Here is a 20,003-nt window from a genome sequence, read left to right on the forward strand (position 1 = left end):
AATGACGAATTTAGATCTCCACCTCGCACCATATTAGACTGCGAATTATTTTAATATTTTTAATTTCTCTCTTTTGAATAAAAACCCTAACGCGCACCGCGACCGTCTTTTCGCTCTCTCTTCGTATACTTCATAGCCGTGAGCTTTCCTTTTCTTCTCAGCCATGGCGACGGCACCGGAAGAGAACAAGCGGGAATCTTATGAAGGAGGAGGAGGGGGTTATGGGAAGTTTCCAAAACGGCCTTTTAGGAGGCACAATGGGACGCCGTATGATCGCCCGCCGACCGCTATTAGGAACCCTAGTTCTAGCAATAGCAACGTTGGTGGAAGCAACCATGGCTGGCTGTCCAGGTTGGTTGATCCTGCGCAGAGACTTATTGCCTCCAGCGCTCACCGCCTCTTCGGCTCTGTCTTCCGCAAGCGCCTCCCTCAACCTCCTGCCCCAGACCCGTTGCCTATGGAGCCAGGTTAGGGTTCTCGTTTTTTTGTTGTTTCCCCGTGGACATTTTCATTGTTTAATGGAAAGCTGAATTCTTTGATTTGGAAAGCATTTGGTTCATTGTTATTGAGCTTGTACTCGTAGAATTTGGTGAATAATTTATTATTTTGTGCTATACAGTTGGGTATCGTTTATCTTCTTATTCATTTGGGCAGAATTATCGTTTTTGAGAAGTTTGTGTTGTTGGATTTCTGACTTTCTGTGTGTTTCTTGGAACATTCAGTCGGAAATGGTTTAGGATTGTGACTAGATTCAGGGATTTTGCTTATTTTTTGAATAGAAGGCATTTTGCTTATTTTGTTGTGGAAGCAGCTTCTCTATCTTAAAAGATCAATTTGAGTTTATAATGTTTGATGTGGGAGCTAGTGTTATGACTGATAAGATTTGAATATGAGGCCTAATTGGGATTTTGATTATTGCTCTTCTTCCGATTTTGTTTTAAATATCTAAATGCCTAACAATTTATTGCGACTATATATTCTTTAATTTAGTTTTAAGTTAATGAATTCGTACTAGTTATATGTAAATTCTAAGATTCAAATGCAAAGAAGTTAGAGCAGTGCAGCATGGTAAAGCAGATTCATACATTCTTTACCTCGTGCAGATATTTGTGGTGCAAATTTTTGCTGTGAAGATGTGAATATGTCTTAATTGCCTTATGTGCTGTTATCTTTTGCAGACCATTTTGAGTTACTCACATAGAATGTAATTATGAACTGAAAATCAGTTTCCAATATGAATCAGTACTGGGCTTTCTTATTGTAGTTTGAGCAGTATGATACAAAAATAAAAATTGTTGTTTCTGGCTTTTTGTTTGTCAACAATGTATGTTATCGTATGTGAGTACAATTCATTAGTTGTTTAACTCTTTCTTTGTGCTGATTACTTTTGTTACAATTGTTAATCGGAAGACACATGTTTATTTTCTTGATCAGAGGCTAACCAGGAAACAAGGGACAGAGATCATGGGACTATTTTTAGTGTAAGTTTTAATGCCTATTTGGAACACTACTGTTTCGAGAAACAATGGAATATCACCTCCAGTTAATTTTATATTTTTGTGACTCAGATGAAGAATAAATACATATTCAATAGCACATCAATCAACCATGAACCATCTTATCGGTTCATTATTTTGTTCAAAAATCTATTTTATTGACATGCATGGTAGCTAGACGCAATATGGCATGAAGTTCTTGCTGTTAACTTTGCCTGAAACTTATTACTGTTATCATTGTTTAAAGTCAAAGTCGTGAACTGGGAAGTTAACAAAGTTTCTAGTTCATGGTTCAATAACCTGCCATAAAAGAATCTTGTCAAATGGATATCCAACCCATTGAGAAACCTCCAGAAATAAAGTTTTTTACTTTTTTAATTATAGTACTGGAACTAAGGGTGGGGAAAGTGGCTTGCATATTCGCTCGACGGTCCTAGAGCATTTGTTGAGGGGAGGTTGGTTGTAGGGGTAGGATTTTCCAGTTGATTCTCATTTCAAATTAGTTTGAAAATATTATTTCCTTATGGGTACATTTATATGTGTGCTTCTAGTTCTGTATTGTGTGATAATGGGATAAGCCCGATTACCACATCACGGTGTAAGTAGTTTTTTTTTTTTTTTATGTTTGTGCCATTTAATTGTGTTGTTCTAGTCATTGGTTTTGTGAATCTTTTTTCATTTGGTTTCTTCTCAGAAAATTCTAGTTATTGTGTTTTTTCAATAATATATGGCTTTATTGCTATGTTTCATTTGTATCATGGGCCAATTTGGTTGATATGCTTGTCTTGTTTGTAAATTTGCATGTAAGGATCATTCGAATGCGCCAGATGGAGACATCAATGGATGTGACTATCCAAGTAACAGTTTAGAAAAAGATGGAGTTATTGAACTTGAGCAAATTCTGAAGCAAAGGACTTTTACAAGGCAAGTTTTCTAATTACTTCATTTGATTAAACTTTCTTAAAAATTAATGCAATTTCCTGCTCCCCGCCACTTCTTATTTTTGTATTAGGAACTGCTAGCATGTTTGAAATGAATGTTGCATTGTCTACATGATTTAGGGTGATCTTGGCAGCTCTACCAAGTTGCATTGTCTCTGAAATGCATGGATAAGATTGCATGCATCTTACCTCCTTGACAGTGCATCATGAAATTTTTTAATTGATTTACATTGATTCAAAATGATTATTGTTATAATTTTATCCCGGGGGGTAGCTTAGGGAGTTTAGGTGGTTTGTAATTCTCCTGCTTTGGTTTCACCTTCTTGGTGTGCCTCTAATATAATTTCCTTCATTCGAAAAAGGTGAAGCGTGTCTTCATCGTGCCCCCCCCCCCCATTGAACAATCAGAAAAGAAATATTAAGGCTGAGCCTTGGCATAACGCTAAGGTTACTTCATTATAACATTGGGTCACATTTGTATTAAAAGAGAAGCCTTCTTTGCTGTGCGAGGATAAGGCTGTGTACTTCTATGCTCTCTAAATTGCACAGTGATGGGAGCCCTGTCTTTGTGCGACCTTTTGTTTGATTATCGTTTCATTCTTGTTTCTTAAGACAAGGAACTGGCTGTTTCCTTTTGGCTGGCAATTTCCGTAGAATCTGGTTATACGTGCATTCAAGAAATGTTACTTTTATTGCTTAGATTTGCTCCTACATATTCATGTTCTAACATGTCTCTTTCGCGGAAAAGTTGTATCTTACGTTGCTGGCTTACATTTAGTAGTATTTGTCTCTTTTTGCCTTTTCTGGTTCTGGATGGTGCTACTTTTTTTTGGCTTGACTATGTCGCAGTGCAAATTGTAATAAATGATTATTATTTTCACAGATCTGAAATTGATCGATTGACTGGCCTACTTCGTTCAAGGACTGTTGGGGAAAACGAGAAAAGGTCTGAAGTTGGCCCTTCAAATTTGGATGTACCTCATGGAAAGAAGGTGGAATTCCCAAGTACTCCAGCGAATGGAAATAGAATTGAGAGCAATCTCATTGGAACTCCTGTGGTCAATTCTAGTGTATGAAGACCCATCAGTACTTTTACTTCAGGACTATGTGCAAGGGATTTTTGATGTTATTGGAAATATACTTATTCACAAGTCACTTTGGCTCACATTACACCTTAACTGTTAAATTGTTTTCAGGTCCTTGATGAAGATATTGCTTCACCTGCAGAGGTTGCAAAAGCTTACATGGACCGGAAGCCTTCTAAAGCATCCCCATCAATGCTTAGTTGGCAAAATGAACGATTGAGGGATGATTCTTCCGCATCACTTAATCGAACATTGCCTACCAAAGCCCCCATAACTTCGCTTGTGAGTAGGTCTTCTACCCACGCTGGTGTTCATGAAAATGGTTTTGTGACGCCAAGATCTCGAGGCAGGTCTGCAATATATAATATGGCTCGGACACCATATTCTAGAGTCCACTCAACTGCTGCATTCAAGGTTTAGACTCTGAGAAGATTTTTTGTTCTTCCCGGTGTTTGATTGTAGTTTCTGATTTTTTTTTTATTTAGTCATTTTATTGATATGCTAAATATCCAGGATGTTGGGTTTAGTGTAGCATCATCCTCCTCCCAGGGGGCACGTGATCAAAGTATGGCTTCTGGATCTAAACAAAGGGTATAACTGTTGGATATTTTTGTACCCTTCCGTGTTTAGTAGTGGGCTTAAAGATAGCATCATTGAATTTTTTTTTTGGCAGGCTTTAAAGAGAAGGAGTTCAGTCTTGGACTATGATATAGGTTCCATAGGTCCTATACGGAGAATTCGCCAGAAACCAAGCCTTCTGTCCTCAAAAAATTTGGGCATGCCAGCTGCTGGAAGTACTCTTTCAATCCGTGAGACAAATGTTGGTTCTCAAGCTGCTCAATCGTCATCTCTGGTACAGAACCTGCTTCCTGCTGACAAAACAAACCAGAGCTTCAAAAAGAAGTTATCAGGAAGTGAGGATAATAGAGTTCCCGATAGTAGTTTCACCACTATTCCCTCTAAGTCCAGTGAGATGGCTTCAAAAATACTTGAACAACTTGATGTTTTGGTAACTTCGAGGGATAAGTCACCTACTAAGTTGTCACCGTCCATGCTACGTGGTCCTGCTCTTCGAAGCCTGGAGAATGTAGATTCATCAAAGTTTTTGGAGAACGTTGATGGTAAGAAGCTGGTTGGTTTACATGACACCTCTTTACCCGGTGCTGGAGAGTGTATTCGTCAAAAGGGCAAGGTTGAAGAAAATGGCCCATCAAATGTTATTGCTCCTTCTGATAAGTTCGATGCTATAATGAATGGAAACGGTACTAAGGGGTTAATCAAGGGTAATGTTCCTAGTGTTAAAAGTGCGGTTTCTGCACTGAACAGAGTTGTCCATCCCCAACCACAAAAGAAACAGGCTTTCCGGATGAGTGCACATGAGGTATGTATGTGTTTGAGATAATCATGTCATTGCACTGGTAGTTCCTTGCTTGCTCTATTATTTCTTTCTTATGCCTTTTCTTTAAATGTAAATGAACCTCTGAGTTAATGGCAACATGAATTTATTGATTTATCTTGTCATATTGAATTTTTCTTTATGGTAAATTTTTTCTTCCTTGCTATGTAGAGAGAATTTCTGATGACTAGGCAAGTTGTCTGGCTCCCGTGGCTCTGTAGATATTTATTGTTGTTAGTTGTTTAATCAGTCGATTAAAGTTTTTAAAAGTGAAGCTTACTTCTCTGGTGCAGGCGTTTGAGGGTTGAGGATTTTCTGTTGCCCTTTTTTCCTTATATTTCTGTTGATTTTGTTAATTCTATATTTCTATTGTTCCCTTCGTAGGATTATCTGGATCTGGATGAGGATGACCATCCTAATGGAGCTGGATCATCTGCAACTGCTCATGGGAGAGAGAAGTCAATTATTTCCGTTGCTGAAAGCAGGACTATTAGAGCTGAGGCCCTAACTACGGAGAAGCCTCCAATTGATTCTGGGGGGAAGCCCTTTACGGCTTCTGTATCAAATGAGAACACTGAGAAAGGATTTTCTAATGGGACTGTAGTTGCTGAAATGCCAGCCTTCCCAGCTGCGCCTTTGAGCAACATGACTGGACAGGCAGCTTTGGGGTCCCCACAGTCCACTGTAGCATCTGTTGAAACTGCTTTGCTTAAAGAATCAAAGTGCGTTGATTCCTTACATGATATTGGAGATAAAGTTCCTTCAGTAAAGGAACCAAATGCCTCATCTTCCCTATTTATGAATGGCTCTGCTTTTCCATCAGTTGTGAGTGGATCGGCAGGCCTGACGTTTAATGTCTCTCCAGATGCAAGATCGGAAAGCTCTAGCAGGTCAGTACAAGTGTTTAGTGTGTATATATCAATTTTACTTCTAATTTTATCGCATTCCTTCATATGGGCCAGTTTGGTATTGCATTCCATTTATGTCTGCTTGTTGTTTAATGGTAGCATTCTGTTTGGAACTTATCATTTATTGTTCCCTTATATTTATTCTTTGGCAATAGATAGATTCTTTCTAATTTCTCATATGGATTCATGGACATTATCTCAAAATAGTTTTGGAGGGTAAAGGCTATGATGATGATGTCTAGTTGTCTACTATGACATCTCTTTTGGCTTTTTAATTATTCCAGAATAACCATCATACAGTTCAATGCTTTGTTCTGTTTCCTGGTGTGCATTGATATGTTCTGTTCTGTCTACTGGTGTGCATATGTCTGATAGTAATTTATCTTATTAGCTAAAATTGTTTTCAATTTCATCGTTTGATAAGCATCTGCACTTGTAATGGACTTTTGCTTGTGTGATATTGCTTTCTTTTTTATTTATCTTCTATTTTTTTAAATACATCTTTTTAGCATTATTTCCATCTGGAACTTGTTACAGAATAAGTATTGTCTTGGGTTTGGTCCGATGGATTTCTGTCTCCCTCTTTTCCTATGCAGTTTTGCTTTTGTTGCTGCTGGAGTATCTGATTCTTGGCCAAAAGTGTCTGATTTGGAGAAAGCTGATGACGACAGCAGTACTTCGAAGCGTGGAGTATCATTCAGAGCACGAGAAACTTCACTTCCATCAGCCGCATCAACCTCATCATCCACCGCAGGCATTGTCTCTGTTAGCAACCCTGCCAATGGTGGAGGCCTTAACAATGGATCTGTTACGTTTACTCCTTCCTTCACATCCCACATTCAGTCTTCAGTCTCAGATAATGTTGCCAGTCAATCCTTATCTCCCAGCTTTACACCATCCTTTGGTGGGTGGGCAAGTGCTGCTGAAACTACTACTGCTGCCACTGCTGGCAGCCTTTTCACCTCAGCCACAGCCTCTCCCTCTATCTCTTCATCAATATTTAAATTCGGGTCTTCTACAGTAGCATCATCAACCTCGGTTTCAGTGGTATCATCAACAGCTGGTTTAGAATTGGTGGATGCCAAGACCAAAGGCACCAACTTCGGCAGTTCAGCTGGTGCTTCTGTTGGTACATCTGCAACAACAAGCAGCACAGGAAATGGCATTTTTGGTGGTTCATCTGCGGTAATGACGAGTTCAGGTGGTAATATTTTTGGTGGTTCATCTGCAGCTATAACAAGCTCTGGAAGCAGCATTTTTGGCAGTTCATCTGCAGCAATTACAAGCACAGCAGGCACAACTTTTGGCGGTTCATCCTTGGCCATCTCAAGCACAGGAAGTGGCATTTTTGGTCTCTCATCTCCTGCAATGTCAAGCACAGGAAGCACCATTTTTGGCTTTTCATCTCCTGCTACGACAAGCAATATTTTTGGTGGTATGTCTCCTAGTATTAACACAAGCAGTAATTTCTCCGGTGGTGTTTCTGCAATTGAAAATTCAGCAAATAATTTCCATGGTTTTGGTGCTGCAGCCTCTTCTTTCGCTTCTACTAACCAGTCTGGAGGTTCTACTCCATCTACTATTGATGGTGCAATGGCCTCTGCTGGTGGGACTGGTATTATGACTTCAACTCAGAGTATGCCCAGTCAGTTTAGTTCCTCTGCATCATCTCCATCAATTCAGTTATCTGGGAATTCAAACTTTTCTTCTGGAGCTTCTTTATTTGGTTCGTCTTCTGGAGCCAATCCATTTAGCTCTGGTGCTAGTTTCGGAATGAATCCTCCAACTATGTTATCAGGGACTAATTCTTTGAGCACCAGCAGTAGCACTGCTTCGAGCTTGTTTGGCTCCAACTGGCAAGTCCCCAAATCTTCTAATTTTGGCACGACATTTAGTACTGCTTCAGCATCCTCAACTGGGTTTGCCTTTGGAGGTTCCTCAACTACCAGTGCATCTATGGGCTTTGGAACATCTGCTGGTTCCTCATCAGGTTCAATTTTCCCGTTTACTTCAGCTGGAGCAGCATCTGTGCCAGCCCCTCCTTCGCAGCCTGTGTTTGGCAACAGTAATACTGGCTTTGCATTTGGTTCATCTCCTGTTGTAAACAATGATCAGATGACCATGGAGGATAGCATGGCTGAGGACACAGTTCAAGCAACTTCAACAGCAGTTCCAATATTTGGTCAACAAACTGTTACACCTTCTTCGTCGCCCTTCATGTTTGGTTCTGCAGCTCCAGCAGGGGCAAACCCATTTCAATTTGGTTCGCAACAAAATCTGGCTGCACCTCAGAACAATTCCCCATTTCAGGCCTCTGGTAGTCTTGATTTTAATGCTGGAGGGAGCTTCTCATTGGGCGCGGGTGGCGACAAGTCTAATAGAAGAACTGTTAAAGTTTCCCGGAGCAAGAATCGAAAGAAGTAGAAGCATTATCATTGCTTGTATTACTTGCCGGGGACCCTAGTAGTTTGCAACTGATGGACAGTTAAATTTAGTGCAAGGGCATCGACAGCAAGGGCTCTGCTGGTTAACCCGAGACCTTCCGCGGTGGTGAAGGCTGATTTGCTACTTCAACCGCTGGAAATTCACGAGTTGTCATTGCTCTTTCTGCAAAATTTCTTGCTTGGAAATTTTAATGACCGTAACTGAAGGCATAAGTTGTCGCAGTTTTGTATGTCGTCTTAGAAAATCTAAGAATGGTTGTACTGTACTAGTAGTAATTCATAGGGTTTTAAAATCGAGCAGGTGCTGTTGGGTCTTTGTGTATTCATTGTCATGTAAACATAGAATTTGTTATGAATTTAAGAAAATGTCTGTTAATATTTCACAGGTCTTTTCCTCCTGTTATACTAGAATTGTCAATAATCGATCCTTCCTCGGGGAAAGGCTGGTTGTGAGAAGTAAACTCTCTTTTCAAGTTGATTGCATATAAGCCATTGAATTCAGGGAAGCTAAAGAGTGCATAAACAAACTGAGTTGTAGAAATTGAGGAAAATGAAATTAAACTAGCACATAAGATATCTCAAGCATATGTGACAGGATCGACTTTTGTAATGTTAACCATGGGGCAATAGCTTAGATGGGATGAGAATTCGGATCAAATGAGTATTTTCCTATGATTTTTCAATTGGTAGTTTTTCTTGGAGTTTTCCTTAGTTTCATGAATCTACCTACTTCCGAAAAGTGATTAGAAGCTTTATTTCTCCTACATAGATTGTGACCGGATTAGGAGCCTTCTCTTGAATAAGCTGTGACCCAGTCTTACCCTATTGTCAGCGTGGATGTTAGGCTGGATGATTTCTTGGTCACAAAAAAACATTTGTAATGTTGGACATTGTAAAAGATTATGTTACTTTCTGCTATGGCTGTAAAGACTTTGGTCTGCTGGTGAAGTACCGAAGATGCAAAACCCTCTTGCAGAATACAAGCAGTTACTCTAGCTATATGAACTATGAAGCGTAATCATACCAACTGGGGAGGGGAATATATGTTTAAATCCCATCTAGCATAATCGAAATCAAATGTAATCTATATTAGAAAAATAGTGTAACCTTTACGGAATACATGTAGTAACTATTCTACAGGCTTAAATGGACATGAAACGAAATCTAATACCATTTTAGCTTTTAAAATCTGATCTGACATCATGTAAACTCAAAAAATTAATCCACCCCAAGAGAGCAAATTTCAATTTCCTCTTTCAGAAAAAATATAATGATAGGCTATTTAACCTCCCCTTCCAGACTCCGAGTAGGAGAAGTCTGGGAAGACGAGCTGAACCATGTATGATTATGGCGTTTAGTTGCTTCCGGTTGCAAACAGCTGAGAAACTAATTTGACTGCTTCCCACATCGGTGCATCATTCTGCAGGAAATAATAAGATCCATTAGCAGTATAATTACTCGCTTGCTCACTATCTCTCTCTCAAACACGCACACACATGGAACAAAATGCGACATAGGTGACTATGGAAGCAGTAGTCTGTTCCCGACACAAACTTTTGCATATTATATTGTTTACTTCAACAATTAGGAATCCAGGCGGCTCAACAAGCTAAGTAGAGGACAAATCTAGATCAAATCCGGCAAAGCCAGTTAATGAATTACCCATTTCTTTCCAAGATCAATATTTTTACACCTTGAATTAGTTTGATATATTTGACATAGCAAAGGAACTCAGGTGCTGAAACACGCTCAAGAGAATATTGCTTAAAGCACAACAAAAGAAGACTAAACTAAAGCAATTGCAACTCACCAGGCAAACAATATCAAAGGCTTTCCTATAGCTACTAAGATTGCCCTCAATGTTGTCGTTCCTACAAAAGCAGTTCATAAGGTTGAAATAAATCCATATTAGAAAGTATTCTGTTGATTTAGGGGTAACTTACATACTACCATAGTTTTGTTGGGAAAAAAACAGTTAATAGTTGAGGAACAATAACATCCGGAGTTCCAGACTTCTCATCACATCACAACGGTGAACTATTCAGATATATTAAGATCCGATATCAACAAAATTTCTTTGAACATGTAGCAATAACTCGCAAAAAATATGTTAAGCCGAATCAGCAATTGCATAAACTCAATATTAAGAGATCATACTTGAGAATGAACAATCAATGTATGTATGTGAAGACGTGAGATAGGAGTACAGAAGCAAAAAAGTGAATTGCATCTCATCCCATTTTCTGACCATAGAGTTTGGTACTGCAGATCGCAGAAATCAGAGGTAATAGATCATGCAAAGAAGTTTCTGCAGTAACAAAAAGATTTTTTTTTATAAGGTAAATAATGTATGTAATCATTTTTAAACGTTAACCAAGTAGATGTGATTGCATCTAACTTGTGCATCTCACATTTTGCATGCTCCATTGAGTAAGTTTCAAGACAATGTGATTTTCCATCATACTGAAGTTTGAGAGCAGATGAATATTGTGAACTGTGAAGAAAAGTAAAGATGTCTGGTACATTTATAATCTATTCCAAGAAAGATATTAGCATGATCCTTAAAGAAAGATATTAGCATGATCATAAAGATTAGACAACTTGGAAACTTACAAGAACCCCACAGATATTCGCGTCTCATAGTCCAAGCCATCTGACATTCTCAAGTCTCCAAGGTGATCACCGAGAAGCAGCACATTGGTTCTCTCCTTCACAGAGAAGTTTTCAGCCAGCAGCACATTAGTATCACCCAATTTCTCATGAAGTGGAGCAGCCATATCAAGAGCACGTTCATTTTTGTTTAGACTATGAATTGTCTTCCCTATGATGACAATAGTTTGAGGTAAATTTCAGGGAAAAAAAAAGATAGAAGAAGATAATATCTGGAAGATTAGAAGAAACACAAGATCAGCAAGCATATTTCATTCTATATGCCTCAACATCATCAAAGAGAGATGACACATCAAGAGTACTAACATACGTATGGAATTATGACAAAGACATTCCCTGCTCCTGCCAATTAGGCATACACTCAAAGAGCATAGGCGTTCCCCCGATAACAGAAAAAGCTTGTCTTGGACTGTAATGCAAAATACAAGCAAAATCTATTGACATGTTCTTCACTATTTTACCGATGAAGATGATGATCATAATGATAATAAAGAAGCCAATTATTAGCACTAACAGAGTGCATCACTAAAGAACTCTATATTAGATTTTATCTGCTTCAAGTCTATTGAAACGGACTGTTGAATAAGAGTATTGAGGCATACATCAGATGATAAATATCTATCTTGCTCACTCACTAAGCATAAACTCAGAAATACAAACCTAACGATGTAAGGTAGACCGCATAAGTGTATATACTAACCTTTCAAATGCTGTCATAGAATTGAGTTTAGATGCAGCTACCATATAGAAGTTTTAATGGCTCATAACCGAGGTTGTAAAACCCTCAATTAGAAATGTAGATAAGAGGCACAAAAAATCCCAAATACTCAAGGCAACATAAAGTAGCTCTAATATGCTGAAGAGAATACTATTATGAGTAGAAATAATGTCTTCATAACTCTCTCCTAGCATGACAAAAGTCAAAGGTTACCTTTAAAGGATATAAGATGACCATCAGCGTCAAAAATCATTCGATTTGAGACTATCTCAATATTTTTGAAGGATCTATGAACTTTCTGCCTCAGGACCTGTTACAGTAAGAAAAAACAGGCATAAATCCCCAAAGGAGTTACACATTGGAGCCAGAACAATCACCAAATTTATAACTGAAGTACAACAACCAGAGAGCGACCTTATCAAACTAACCTCCTCTATGATATCTGCAAGCCCTGCAGAAAATATGAGAATGGGAACGTCTCTTTCCTGAAAATTTGTGGGTAAACTTTAATAATGAGGCAGAATTTTATGGACAAAAAAGGAAGCTCCAAAGCAACCATTAAACAAACTCAATCTGATGAGTCCCTTTCCTCTTAAGGAGTTGTTTTTGTGCTGTTCATGATCCGACTCTGGATCTCTTCCATGAGTTTCTTTACAAACTCAAAGTTTAATGTTACAATTTCCGTCTCTAGTTTTGCGTTCATGAGTACTTACGTTCCCTAACCCCTGGTATTCTAACTTTCAACATATCATGGGAAGGCTACATGACATTAGCCACTTAGCTCTGTTCTCAAAGCAAAACTCAAATTCAGATCTCAGTATATCAATACTCCAGCAACTACTTGTTGTAACCAATAGGTTTTATTGTCTGTTATTTTCCTCTTTTGTTATCTTAAGTAATCTTATTGCTCCAAAAATTGTCTGCAAAAGGACGAGACTTACCTCCAAAAGTTCAAAGAGTTCAACTACGCCCTCCCTAAATGCAATATTGGCATTAGCAACAGACTTCTTGATGTCATCAAATGTGAGACCTCCCTCTACAAGAAGACCATGCGTCTTTCCCCACCTATAGCAATCAAATCAATAGCTTCAGCTCACATTATTGAAATAAACAGAACAAAACTTACTCAAGCCCATTCCGAAAATAAAATCATGGCAGAACCAAGAAGCACAAAACTCGTGTAAAATGTTAACATATGCATATAAGAGCTGCAGATACCACTCCTCCATAAGCCTTGTTTTCTCTTCAATTGGAATGGAAGGTGAGAATTCCAGTGGATGATAGTACTCGAGCAATGCCTGTCTCTTGGCATCATACTCTGGATTCGATTGCTGCAAAAGCCCATGACTGCCTGTACATGTTTACAGTGGAAACTGAAAACAAACCAGTTTGTGCAAGATCACTAGCAAAAATCAACAAATCACAACACACAACCATACTTTGCCCACGCCGGCCATTCAGCCAGCACTTCGTCAATGTCGCATCAAAATCCGCAATAACCTAATCTCCATCATACGGACAGTTAACACTAACAGTAAAACACCCAAACAATTCCAAAGAAAGAGAAAAAAGAAGAAGAAAAGCAAACCTGTAGTGTGGCAGGACCAGCTGCGCGAATTGAGGCTAGTTTCTGCTTCAGAAGCTGCGGATCGTCCACGACGACCACCGAAGCATCCCGGTGTTCCATTTTGATTTGATTGCTTATGCTGTTTCCTCTGCAACAAAATCATCCTCAGATTGTCAGTGTATCTGTGCAACTGCCGCCAAATTCAGGAAAAGCAGAGAATAAAGCATTGCCTGGTGTGAAGAACACGGTGTCGCTTCGAAACGGTGAGTCGACGGACTGGGATATCGACTATGCTTCGGAGACGGTAACTCATTTGAGAGAACCAAAAAGCGATTATATCACCATACCCGTACAAGCAACTATCAGCCTCACTGTGCCTTGTTTGGTGAATTTCAAAAAATAAATTAATTTATATTCTAAATTTAAAATAATACTGTAGTTCCTTTGTTTATTTTTTTTTCATCATCAAAATAATTAATTTCATTTATTAAATTACAAAGATAATTAATTTGAAAGTGCCATTTACGGTTTTGTTCAGTTTTTTCCATTTTTTGACAAGAATTTAACTGAATGATCGTAGATTATCAACGGTTATTTCGATTATTTGATCTATTCTCACTAAATATTTTTTAAAAAATAATCGATCGTTTAATTCAATTTTTCGTATAATTTTTTAAAGAAATTCAAATCCAAGAGAATACTTCTAATTCGAACCCCTGACATAAATGTGTCATCCGCCTTAAGCTCAAGACAAAATTGATAAGGATTTCAGTCGTAAAATTATACGCACAGAATTTCATATATATCATGTGAAATATGTGGAGTTTATGAATTTATGTGGATTTTGCGTATTCAAATCAACAGTTGAGATAATTGGGGATACCAACTATCTTTATTATTTGCAAGAAGCATATACTCGGTCAAAGTGACTGAGAAATTGAAGACTATCGAAAGCACAAGCAGGAAAGCAAAGCTTTTTTCCTTCCATTTTTATCAACTTTCCTTCAAATTGATTTGCAGAAAGAGAGAAGCCAGAGATCCCTACTTCATATCCAGCCTTTGCTGCTAAAAGTGTCCATTTTTAAAGATAGTTTATTCTTTGTGAATTTTACATAGTAAGTAAGGAGTGAAAACTTCACAACAAATATCTAAAAGAATTACTAGTGTGATACAAAAACAGGACAAGAAGGCAGCATCCATGAAAACTCTGCAATCATCAACAGCAACAAATAGGGCATATTTTCAAGCCATTCTCATTACACTCTTCGCATTTACTTGACAACCCATCATCATCTGCAATAACCTTGTGACTGCCATTACAGTTGAAGCACAGAACAAACCGGAATCCGGCACATCCTGCGCAGGGATTGTCCGATCGATTAATCGGAATCCCTTCAAATAATAACCTGAGCTTCCCCTGCTCATGCAATCCTAAAACCTCTTCAGCTCCACCAATGTGCCTTCCCTTTATAAACAGCCTTGGAGGAACTGCTTTGCCACCCAAAATCCCCCACAACTCCTCCTTATATTCTGTATGCATCGATACATCCCTCTCGTAAAATAATACCCGAAAACTCTCCAAAAGAAATCGAATTCTGTTACAATCTTCGAAGGTTTTTCGAATCCCTCTGAGTGTTGTTGTGTAGAAAATCACTGCTTCACTACCACCAGGTGGGCAATTCTCTTCAAAGACCGATAATGGGTTTTCTTCCTCGACTCGACACGCCTTTTTGGGGGGTTCGTTCTCCTTATTTAGTTCCATTTCTTCTACATTTACAATTCTCTCTGCTTCTTCTTCTCTGTTTTTCTCAAGTTTCACTTGCTCTGTTCTTGATTGTCGATCAGCTTCACTCATCCTAACGTGCTCTTTCATGGCTTCCTCAAACGCAGCCAGTAAATTTGGATCAAAGAGGGTCCCGGAGTTCAACTCCGGCCTTCGGAAAGACGAGATGTCAATCTCCGACAAGGGTGTTTGTCTACAAGCTTTGGACCCCACTTTTCTCGAAATTACACTATCAATCCCCAAACCAACTGAATCTTTTGCCTCTACCGGCGGCGAAATGCTCTCTTGATTGCTTCTTTCTTCCTCAGACTCCATTTCCTCATCTTCAAGATCTCTCATGAGCTCTGCTACATCGATGATCTCTGGTTCTTGAACTTCAATGATACTCTGTTTTTCCTCTTTCGGCTTCGCTTCTTCCTTTGAGAAAAAAAGGGGTTGAGGTTTGAGACTAAAACTCTTCGGAAGAAACTCGACGAACCCATCTGCTGCATTGGCATGAATAATTCGATCTGGCATCAAGTACCCAATTTGTAGGGGCTTGACTGATTTCAGCTTCTTTAATAGCTTCCCTTTCATTCCCTTCATTTCTGTACTCAGAATCTGCTCTGGCCAGAATAATTTAAAGATGGTTCGGGATACCGACTTGAACCTGCAATCGAAGAGATAAGATAAAAGGACAGACCGTGAATGATAGATTTTCCTCTCTTTTTCTTTGAGAGAAGGTGAGAGAGGAAGTGATTTCAACGGCTAGAAAGTGAGAGTTTAAAATTCGAAGATTTTTCGTGGCAGGCGGCTCTGATCCTGTGAAACAAAGTACAGATTTCAATACTTGCAATCTCTTGCAACCTGTCCATGCTGACGAAGGATTATTATAAGATGTTTGAGAGGGACACGTGGGTGATAGAGAGATTAAATGATTATCTTGCGGTGGAGTCGAAACGATTTTCCAAACCTATGAAATGGTTGGTAACGGTCATAATGACCTTGGAGGGACCCTGTTCACGCTTTACTTGAGTATATTCATAATTCTTTCTTGGTGTGCATTCCTTGCTTTATGACTTCTGTGACGGCTTTTCTTTATGGATAATTGATCAAAGTTGGGGAAGATGAAAGGCTAATAGTTTTGAAGATCTTTGCTTAGCCTTGATAGAAGAATTCTTCTTCAATCCCACTCGCCTTAACTGACTCTCTCTGAACTTAAGGTGTAAATCTCTCCGGACTTTAAGTGTAAAAAATCTCATTTGAGATCATGAGTTTGATTCTAAAGTGGCAGCATTATTTTCAAATGGGTTACACTTGATCTCATCCTAACAAACCTGTCGAGCTAGTTTACACATGCCTAGCCTGGCCAGAATTCTGACTTAATAGGCTTATCAAATAGCGCTGATACCTAAAAGAGTTGATACATAATCAGGCATCCCACTGAGAGAGAAAGATCATTGCCTTCACTTCATAATAATAAATAATCTGCAAGAATCAATGACATAATTCTTAATTTGTTCTAGACAATCCAAAATGTTAATCAAATCTTTCCATACATAGCACACCAAATCCTACAATGAAAAGCAATAAAGTTGAGAAGCTTATACTCTTAAACAGCAAGGAGTTCAGGGTGCTACATCCCTCTCAGATGCAAGTCACTTCCACTCTTGCGTTCCCACTATTGCTGAGCACATTGGACTCTCTGTGCACCACCATGCATGTCTTCATCCTCATCATAAGCCTCTTGTGCACGTTGCTGCTCTTTCCGCCGCATCTCCTCCTCGATGTTCACATCATGCAGCGTAGTTTCCTCACATTCTTCTAGCTCCATGTCAGTCAACTGTGTCGAGGTCCTTGGAGGAAGAACAGACTCCAGAGCCTTGCTTTGCTCCGGGGTGAGTGTGTCAGGGAATTCAACAGTGAAATGAATGTACAATTTGCCCTTCATGAAAGGTCTTTGGTACATTGGCATTCCCTCATCATTTATGGCCTTGAATTGGTCTGTGCATCACACAAATATAGATCATCAGTACCAAGAATTCCAGATTCACCATAACTAACCTTGAAAGGTAACCAAAGGAAAAAAAAATCTGGTTTAGAGGTATAAAAGGCTTCACACAAACATGGTTACACCACTGGAATTCTACTCCCAATACATGATATCTGGCCAAGAAACATCAGCAGCTCAAACATCCTCTTGAAATAAACTTAACAATGGTGTAAAGCTATTAAGAAGTCTGGATATCCAATTCATTCCTCGAAATCAATTCAGAGGATTCAATAAATGGTCTCATATCCATCTAAAAAGAATATTTGGGAAAAAAAGTGAGCAAAACAAACAGCACCCACAAAATGTAAGATATAAACACAGCAAATTAATTATAACAGAGCAACTCAGACCTCTAAAATAACCATCACCCCTTCATCAAAAGGCATGGCATCTCATATGAGATCACATCAGATACAACAGATGTAAAAAAAAAAAAAAAGGGTTAAGGCTATAACTCACCAGGCTTAACAACTTCACCAGGTTGGGATTTAATGATAAGCTGCCTTCCATCCAAATGACTAATAATGAAATGGAAGCCACACAGCGCCTCTGTGAGAGACAATGTGCGTTCAACAAATAGATCATCACCCTTTCGCTTGAATTTTTGATGCCCCTTCTCTTGTAGGACAAAAACAATGTCCCCAGTGAGAGTGTCCGGCTGCAAAAAGAACACATTAAGAAATAGCTGACCGAACATCATCCTGATGCAAAGATATAGAAACTGCAAATCAATTCGCCAATCAACACAAGTAGATTTCCCAACTTACCGCCTCGTCCGCTTCTCCAGGGAATGTAATCTTCTGCCCATTTTGCATACCCTTTTCCACGACGACTTCCAACACTTTCTTCTCTTGCGTGACCTTCTCACCTTTGCACTGAGGGCAACGATCCTTATCGTTGATCATCTCACCAGTACCCTTACATTCGTTGCAAGGATGTTGCATCTGTTGAATCATTGAAGGACCAAGGTGTCTAATGGAGACCTTCATCCCAGAACCTTGACAGCCAGAACATTTCATGGATGCACCTGACTTAGACCCTGTGCTGCAAATTCCCATTGCGAAGAAAAAACCCAAATGAGTCTAACAGGGCGTGAAACTGGAAATACCACAGGCATGTAACAATGGTTCACAGAAACAAACCCCTTGCACTTAGAGCAGATGACATTGCGAGAGAGGGATAACTTCTTCGATGTCCCATTATAGAGATCTTCCAAGGACACCTTTAGGGGATGGATAACATCCTCACCCCTCCTCTGCCTTCTCCCTCTACTGCTTCCACCACCTAAGCAAAAGAAGAATCAGTACAAATGCCAATACTAATCCATCCACCATCATGAATGAGGGGATTGACTTATTAGCACATAATAGAAAAAATTACACACCACCAAATGGGCTGCCACCAAAGAATGAAGAAAATATGTCAAACGGATCATGGCCACCACCACCACCACCCATTCCTTCCTTGAGAGCATCCTCACCATACTGATCATATAGCTCACGTTTCTCTGGATCACTCAGAACCTCATATGCTTGTGCCAGCTCCTTAAACTGAATAAGGGGCAGAATTAGAATGTTCATTGTGACCCAAAAATTTGAAAGCATGCCATATTTAACAAAAAAGTACGAAGACAAAACTGAAATAAGCAGAAAAGTTCAAACCTTTTAACATTAATGCTAAGATGATCCAAGGTAAGCATATTATGAGGGAAAAAAAATTCATGCACTTGGCCAGACCAATGGAATAAATAAGGACATAAGTGTCACATAACGTATAACAGGTAGATAGATCACTCAAACACTCTTGAAGAGATGATTTCAAATAATAAAACCAACTACACAGATACAGGTTCAGCATGTATTCAACTCAGCAGAATTCAAGGACACATTACAAGTTTACAACTAAGTAAATCCGCGCCCGCCAAAAGATTTTGGATGATCAATTATAATTAAACAGCAATTCAATAGCCAAGCAATAGCAGCCCTATTGACCTCATATGCAATCCTAAGATCATAGAAATAATTCTAACCACAATGAAACACTACATCAACAAAAATCATCTCCTCGATTCGATCCAACAAATCACCAAAATAGACCAATTAAAGAGAACCAATTTCACAAGCAATGTACCCACATACCTTCTCAGGATCACCACCCTTGTCAGGATGGTTCTTGATAGCTGCTTTACGGTAAGCTTTCTTCAGATCATCTTGGGATGCGTTCTTCGAGACCCCAAGGATCCCATAGTACTTGGTGTTGTCGCTCTTCTTAGGCGGCCTCCCAAACATCTTTCTCTCCCTGCAATTACAATTACTAACCGATTAATCAACTATCAGATCCATAAAACACAAACCACAAAACAAAACCCTAAAAACCAAAGCAATGATCGAACATAAAAAAACTAACCGATCTTCGTTCGGTTGCAGAGAACCACAAAGAGTCAAAGAGAGAACAACGCGAGACGGCGAGTGATCGAGAGGGCCGACAAGGTTATTTAATGGAGAGGATGGACGGTGCAGATTGGAATGTCAGTCAGTCGTCCAAGGGAGAAGCGTTTGTTTAATGACTTCAAAGAGAGGAAGTAGGTGTGGAGAGCAAAAGAAGGATCTAGAATTTAAGGTATACGGGCCGGGACAGGTAAGCCCATCATGGACAACCCAAGAGAGGCCCATATAGGGTGGAAAAATAAAAGAAATTTATGGCTTGAGGATGGAAAAAACATTCCAGCAAAGTTTTCCTAGCATCTTCGTTTTTTTTTTTTTTTTTTTGATAGAGGGGAATACCACACACACATCAAAGGATTAAATCTCTACTTGCAAGACTCGCCTAGGCCAAGCAACCCCAATAAAATCCTCCCAAAGTAGACCCTGAATGCCAACAATAGGATGCTGAAGAATCGTTAGCCAATTGTCATGGTTGAGAGACTCAGATGCAAGGAAATCAGCAACCCGATTCCTTTCTCT

The 20,003-nt window shown here is 39.2% G+C and overlaps 4 protein-coding genes across 6 annotated transcripts; 1 reads left to right on the forward strand and 3 right to left on the reverse strand.

The window, feature by feature from the left end:
• Positions 1-65: 65 nt before the first annotated feature.
• Positions 66-8,681, forward strand: LOC119980596 (nuclear pore complex protein NUP1-like). 2 transcript variants are annotated; one of them, XM_038823363.1, is made up of 10 exons: positions 66-467; positions 1,435-1,481; positions 2,305-2,420; positions 3,321-3,507; positions 3,634-3,936; positions 4,036-4,113; positions 4,196-4,903; positions 5,303-5,808; positions 6,423-7,261; positions 7,358-8,681. In XM_038823363.1, the coding sequence occupies exons 1-10, from the start codon at positions 164-166 to the stop codon at positions 8,248-8,250; spliced, it is 3,981 nt and encodes a 1,326-aa protein (XP_038679291.1). In that variant the 5' UTR covers positions 66-163; the 3' UTR covers positions 8,251-8,681. The 2 variants fall into 2 exon arrangements, with proteins under 2 accessions (XP_038679291.1, XP_038679290.1); XM_038823362.1 differs by having other exon boundaries at positions 6,423-8,681.
• A 633-nt stretch (positions 8,682-9,314) lies between these two features.
• LOC119980603 (7-methylguanosine phosphate-specific 5'-nucleotidase) lies at positions 9,315-13,595 on the reverse strand. Of its 2 annotated transcripts, none has more exons than XM_038823371.1 (10): positions 13,456-13,595; positions 13,247-13,364; positions 13,098-13,158; positions 12,877-13,009; positions 12,600-12,723; positions 12,087-12,143; positions 11,872-11,968; positions 10,884-11,091; positions 10,081-10,141; positions 9,315-9,690 (listed from the first exon to the last, which is right to left on the reverse strand). In XM_038823371.1, exons 1-10 carry the CDS (start codon positions 13,536-13,538, stop codon positions 9,625-9,627), a joined length of 1,008 nt encoding a protein of 335 aa, XP_038679299.1. In that variant the 5' UTR covers positions 13,539-13,595; the 3' UTR covers positions 9,315-9,624. The 2 variants fall into 2 exon arrangements, with proteins under 2 accessions (XP_038679299.1, XP_038679298.1); XM_038823370.1 differs by having other exon boundaries at positions 13,247-13,373.
• A 688-nt stretch (positions 13,596-14,283) lies between these two features.
• On the reverse strand, positions 14,284-16,281 carry LOC119981090 (uncharacterized protein At5g39865-like). Its single transcript, XM_038824091.1, has one exon. It carries the CDS (start codon positions 15,591-15,593, stop codon positions 14,442-14,444), a length of 1,152 nt encoding a protein of 383 aa, XP_038680019.1. The 5' UTR covers positions 15,594-16,281; the 3' UTR covers positions 14,284-14,441.
• A 152-nt stretch (positions 16,282-16,433) lies between these two features.
• LOC119981089 (dnaJ protein homolog) lies at positions 16,434-19,608 on the reverse strand. The gene is made up of 7 exons (XM_038824090.1): positions 19,447-19,608; positions 19,179-19,338; positions 18,425-18,590; positions 18,183-18,324; positions 17,808-18,084; positions 17,500-17,698; positions 16,434-16,991 (listed from the first exon to the last, which is right to left on the reverse strand). Exons 2-7 carry the CDS (start codon positions 19,326-19,328, stop codon positions 16,669-16,671), a joined length of 1,257 nt encoding a protein of 418 aa, XP_038680018.1. The 5' UTR covers positions 19,329-19,338; positions 19,447-19,608; the 3' UTR covers positions 16,434-16,668.
• Positions 19,609-20,003: the final 395 nt, after the last annotated feature.

Source organism: Tripterygium wilfordii, chromosome 16, assembly GCF_013401445.1.
Source record: "Tripterygium wilfordii isolate XIE 37 chromosome 16, ASM1340144v1, whole genome shotgun sequence".
In the NCBI taxonomy this organism is placed as follows: Eukaryota; Viridiplantae; Streptophyta; class Magnoliopsida; order Celastrales; family Celastraceae; genus Tripterygium; species Tripterygium wilfordii.

Bases quoted from the DNA above. Each gene is read 5' to 3' on its own strand.
- LOC119980596 (XM_038823362.1), top strand. From the start codon at position 164: ATGGCGACGGCACCGGAAGAGAACAAGCGGGAATCTTATGAAGGAGGA. The intron at 468-1,434 runs GTTAGGGTTCTC...TTTCTTGATCAG, and splicing joins CCCGTTGCCTATGGAGCCAG to AGGCTAACCAGGAAACAAGG. The intron at 5,809-6,422 runs GTCAGTACAAGT...TTTCCTATGCAG, and splicing joins AGATCGGAAAGCTCTAGCAG to TTTTGCTTTTGTTGCTGCTG.
- LOC119980603 (XM_038823370.1), bottom strand. From the start codon at position 13,538: ATGAGTTACCGTCTCCGAAGCATAGTCGATATCCCAGTCCGTCGACTC. The intron at 12,724-12,876 runs GTATCTGCAGCT...TGATTGCTATAG, and splicing joins ACAAGGCTTATGGAGGAGTG to GTGGGGAAAGACGCATGGTC. The intron at 11,969-12,086 runs GTTAGTTTGATA...TTACTGTAACAG, and splicing joins TTGCAGATATCATAGAGGAG to GTCCTGAGGCAGAAAGTTCA.
- LOC119981090 (XM_038824091.1), bottom strand. From the start codon at position 15,593: ATGAAGGGAATGAAAGGGAAGCTATTAAAGAAGCTGAAATCAGTCAAG.
- LOC119981089 (XM_038824090.1), bottom strand. From the start codon at position 19,328: ATGTTTGGGAGGCCGCCTAAGAAGAGCGACAACACCAAGTACTATGGG. The intron at 18,085-18,182 runs GTTTGTTTCTGT...GGGAATTTGCAG, and splicing joins ATCTGCTCTAAGTGCAAGGG to CACAGGGTCTAAGTCAGGTG. The intron at 17,699-17,807 runs GTAAGTTGGGAA...TTCTTTTTGCAG, and splicing joins CTGGAGAAGCGGACGAGGCG to CCGGACACTCTCACTGGGGA.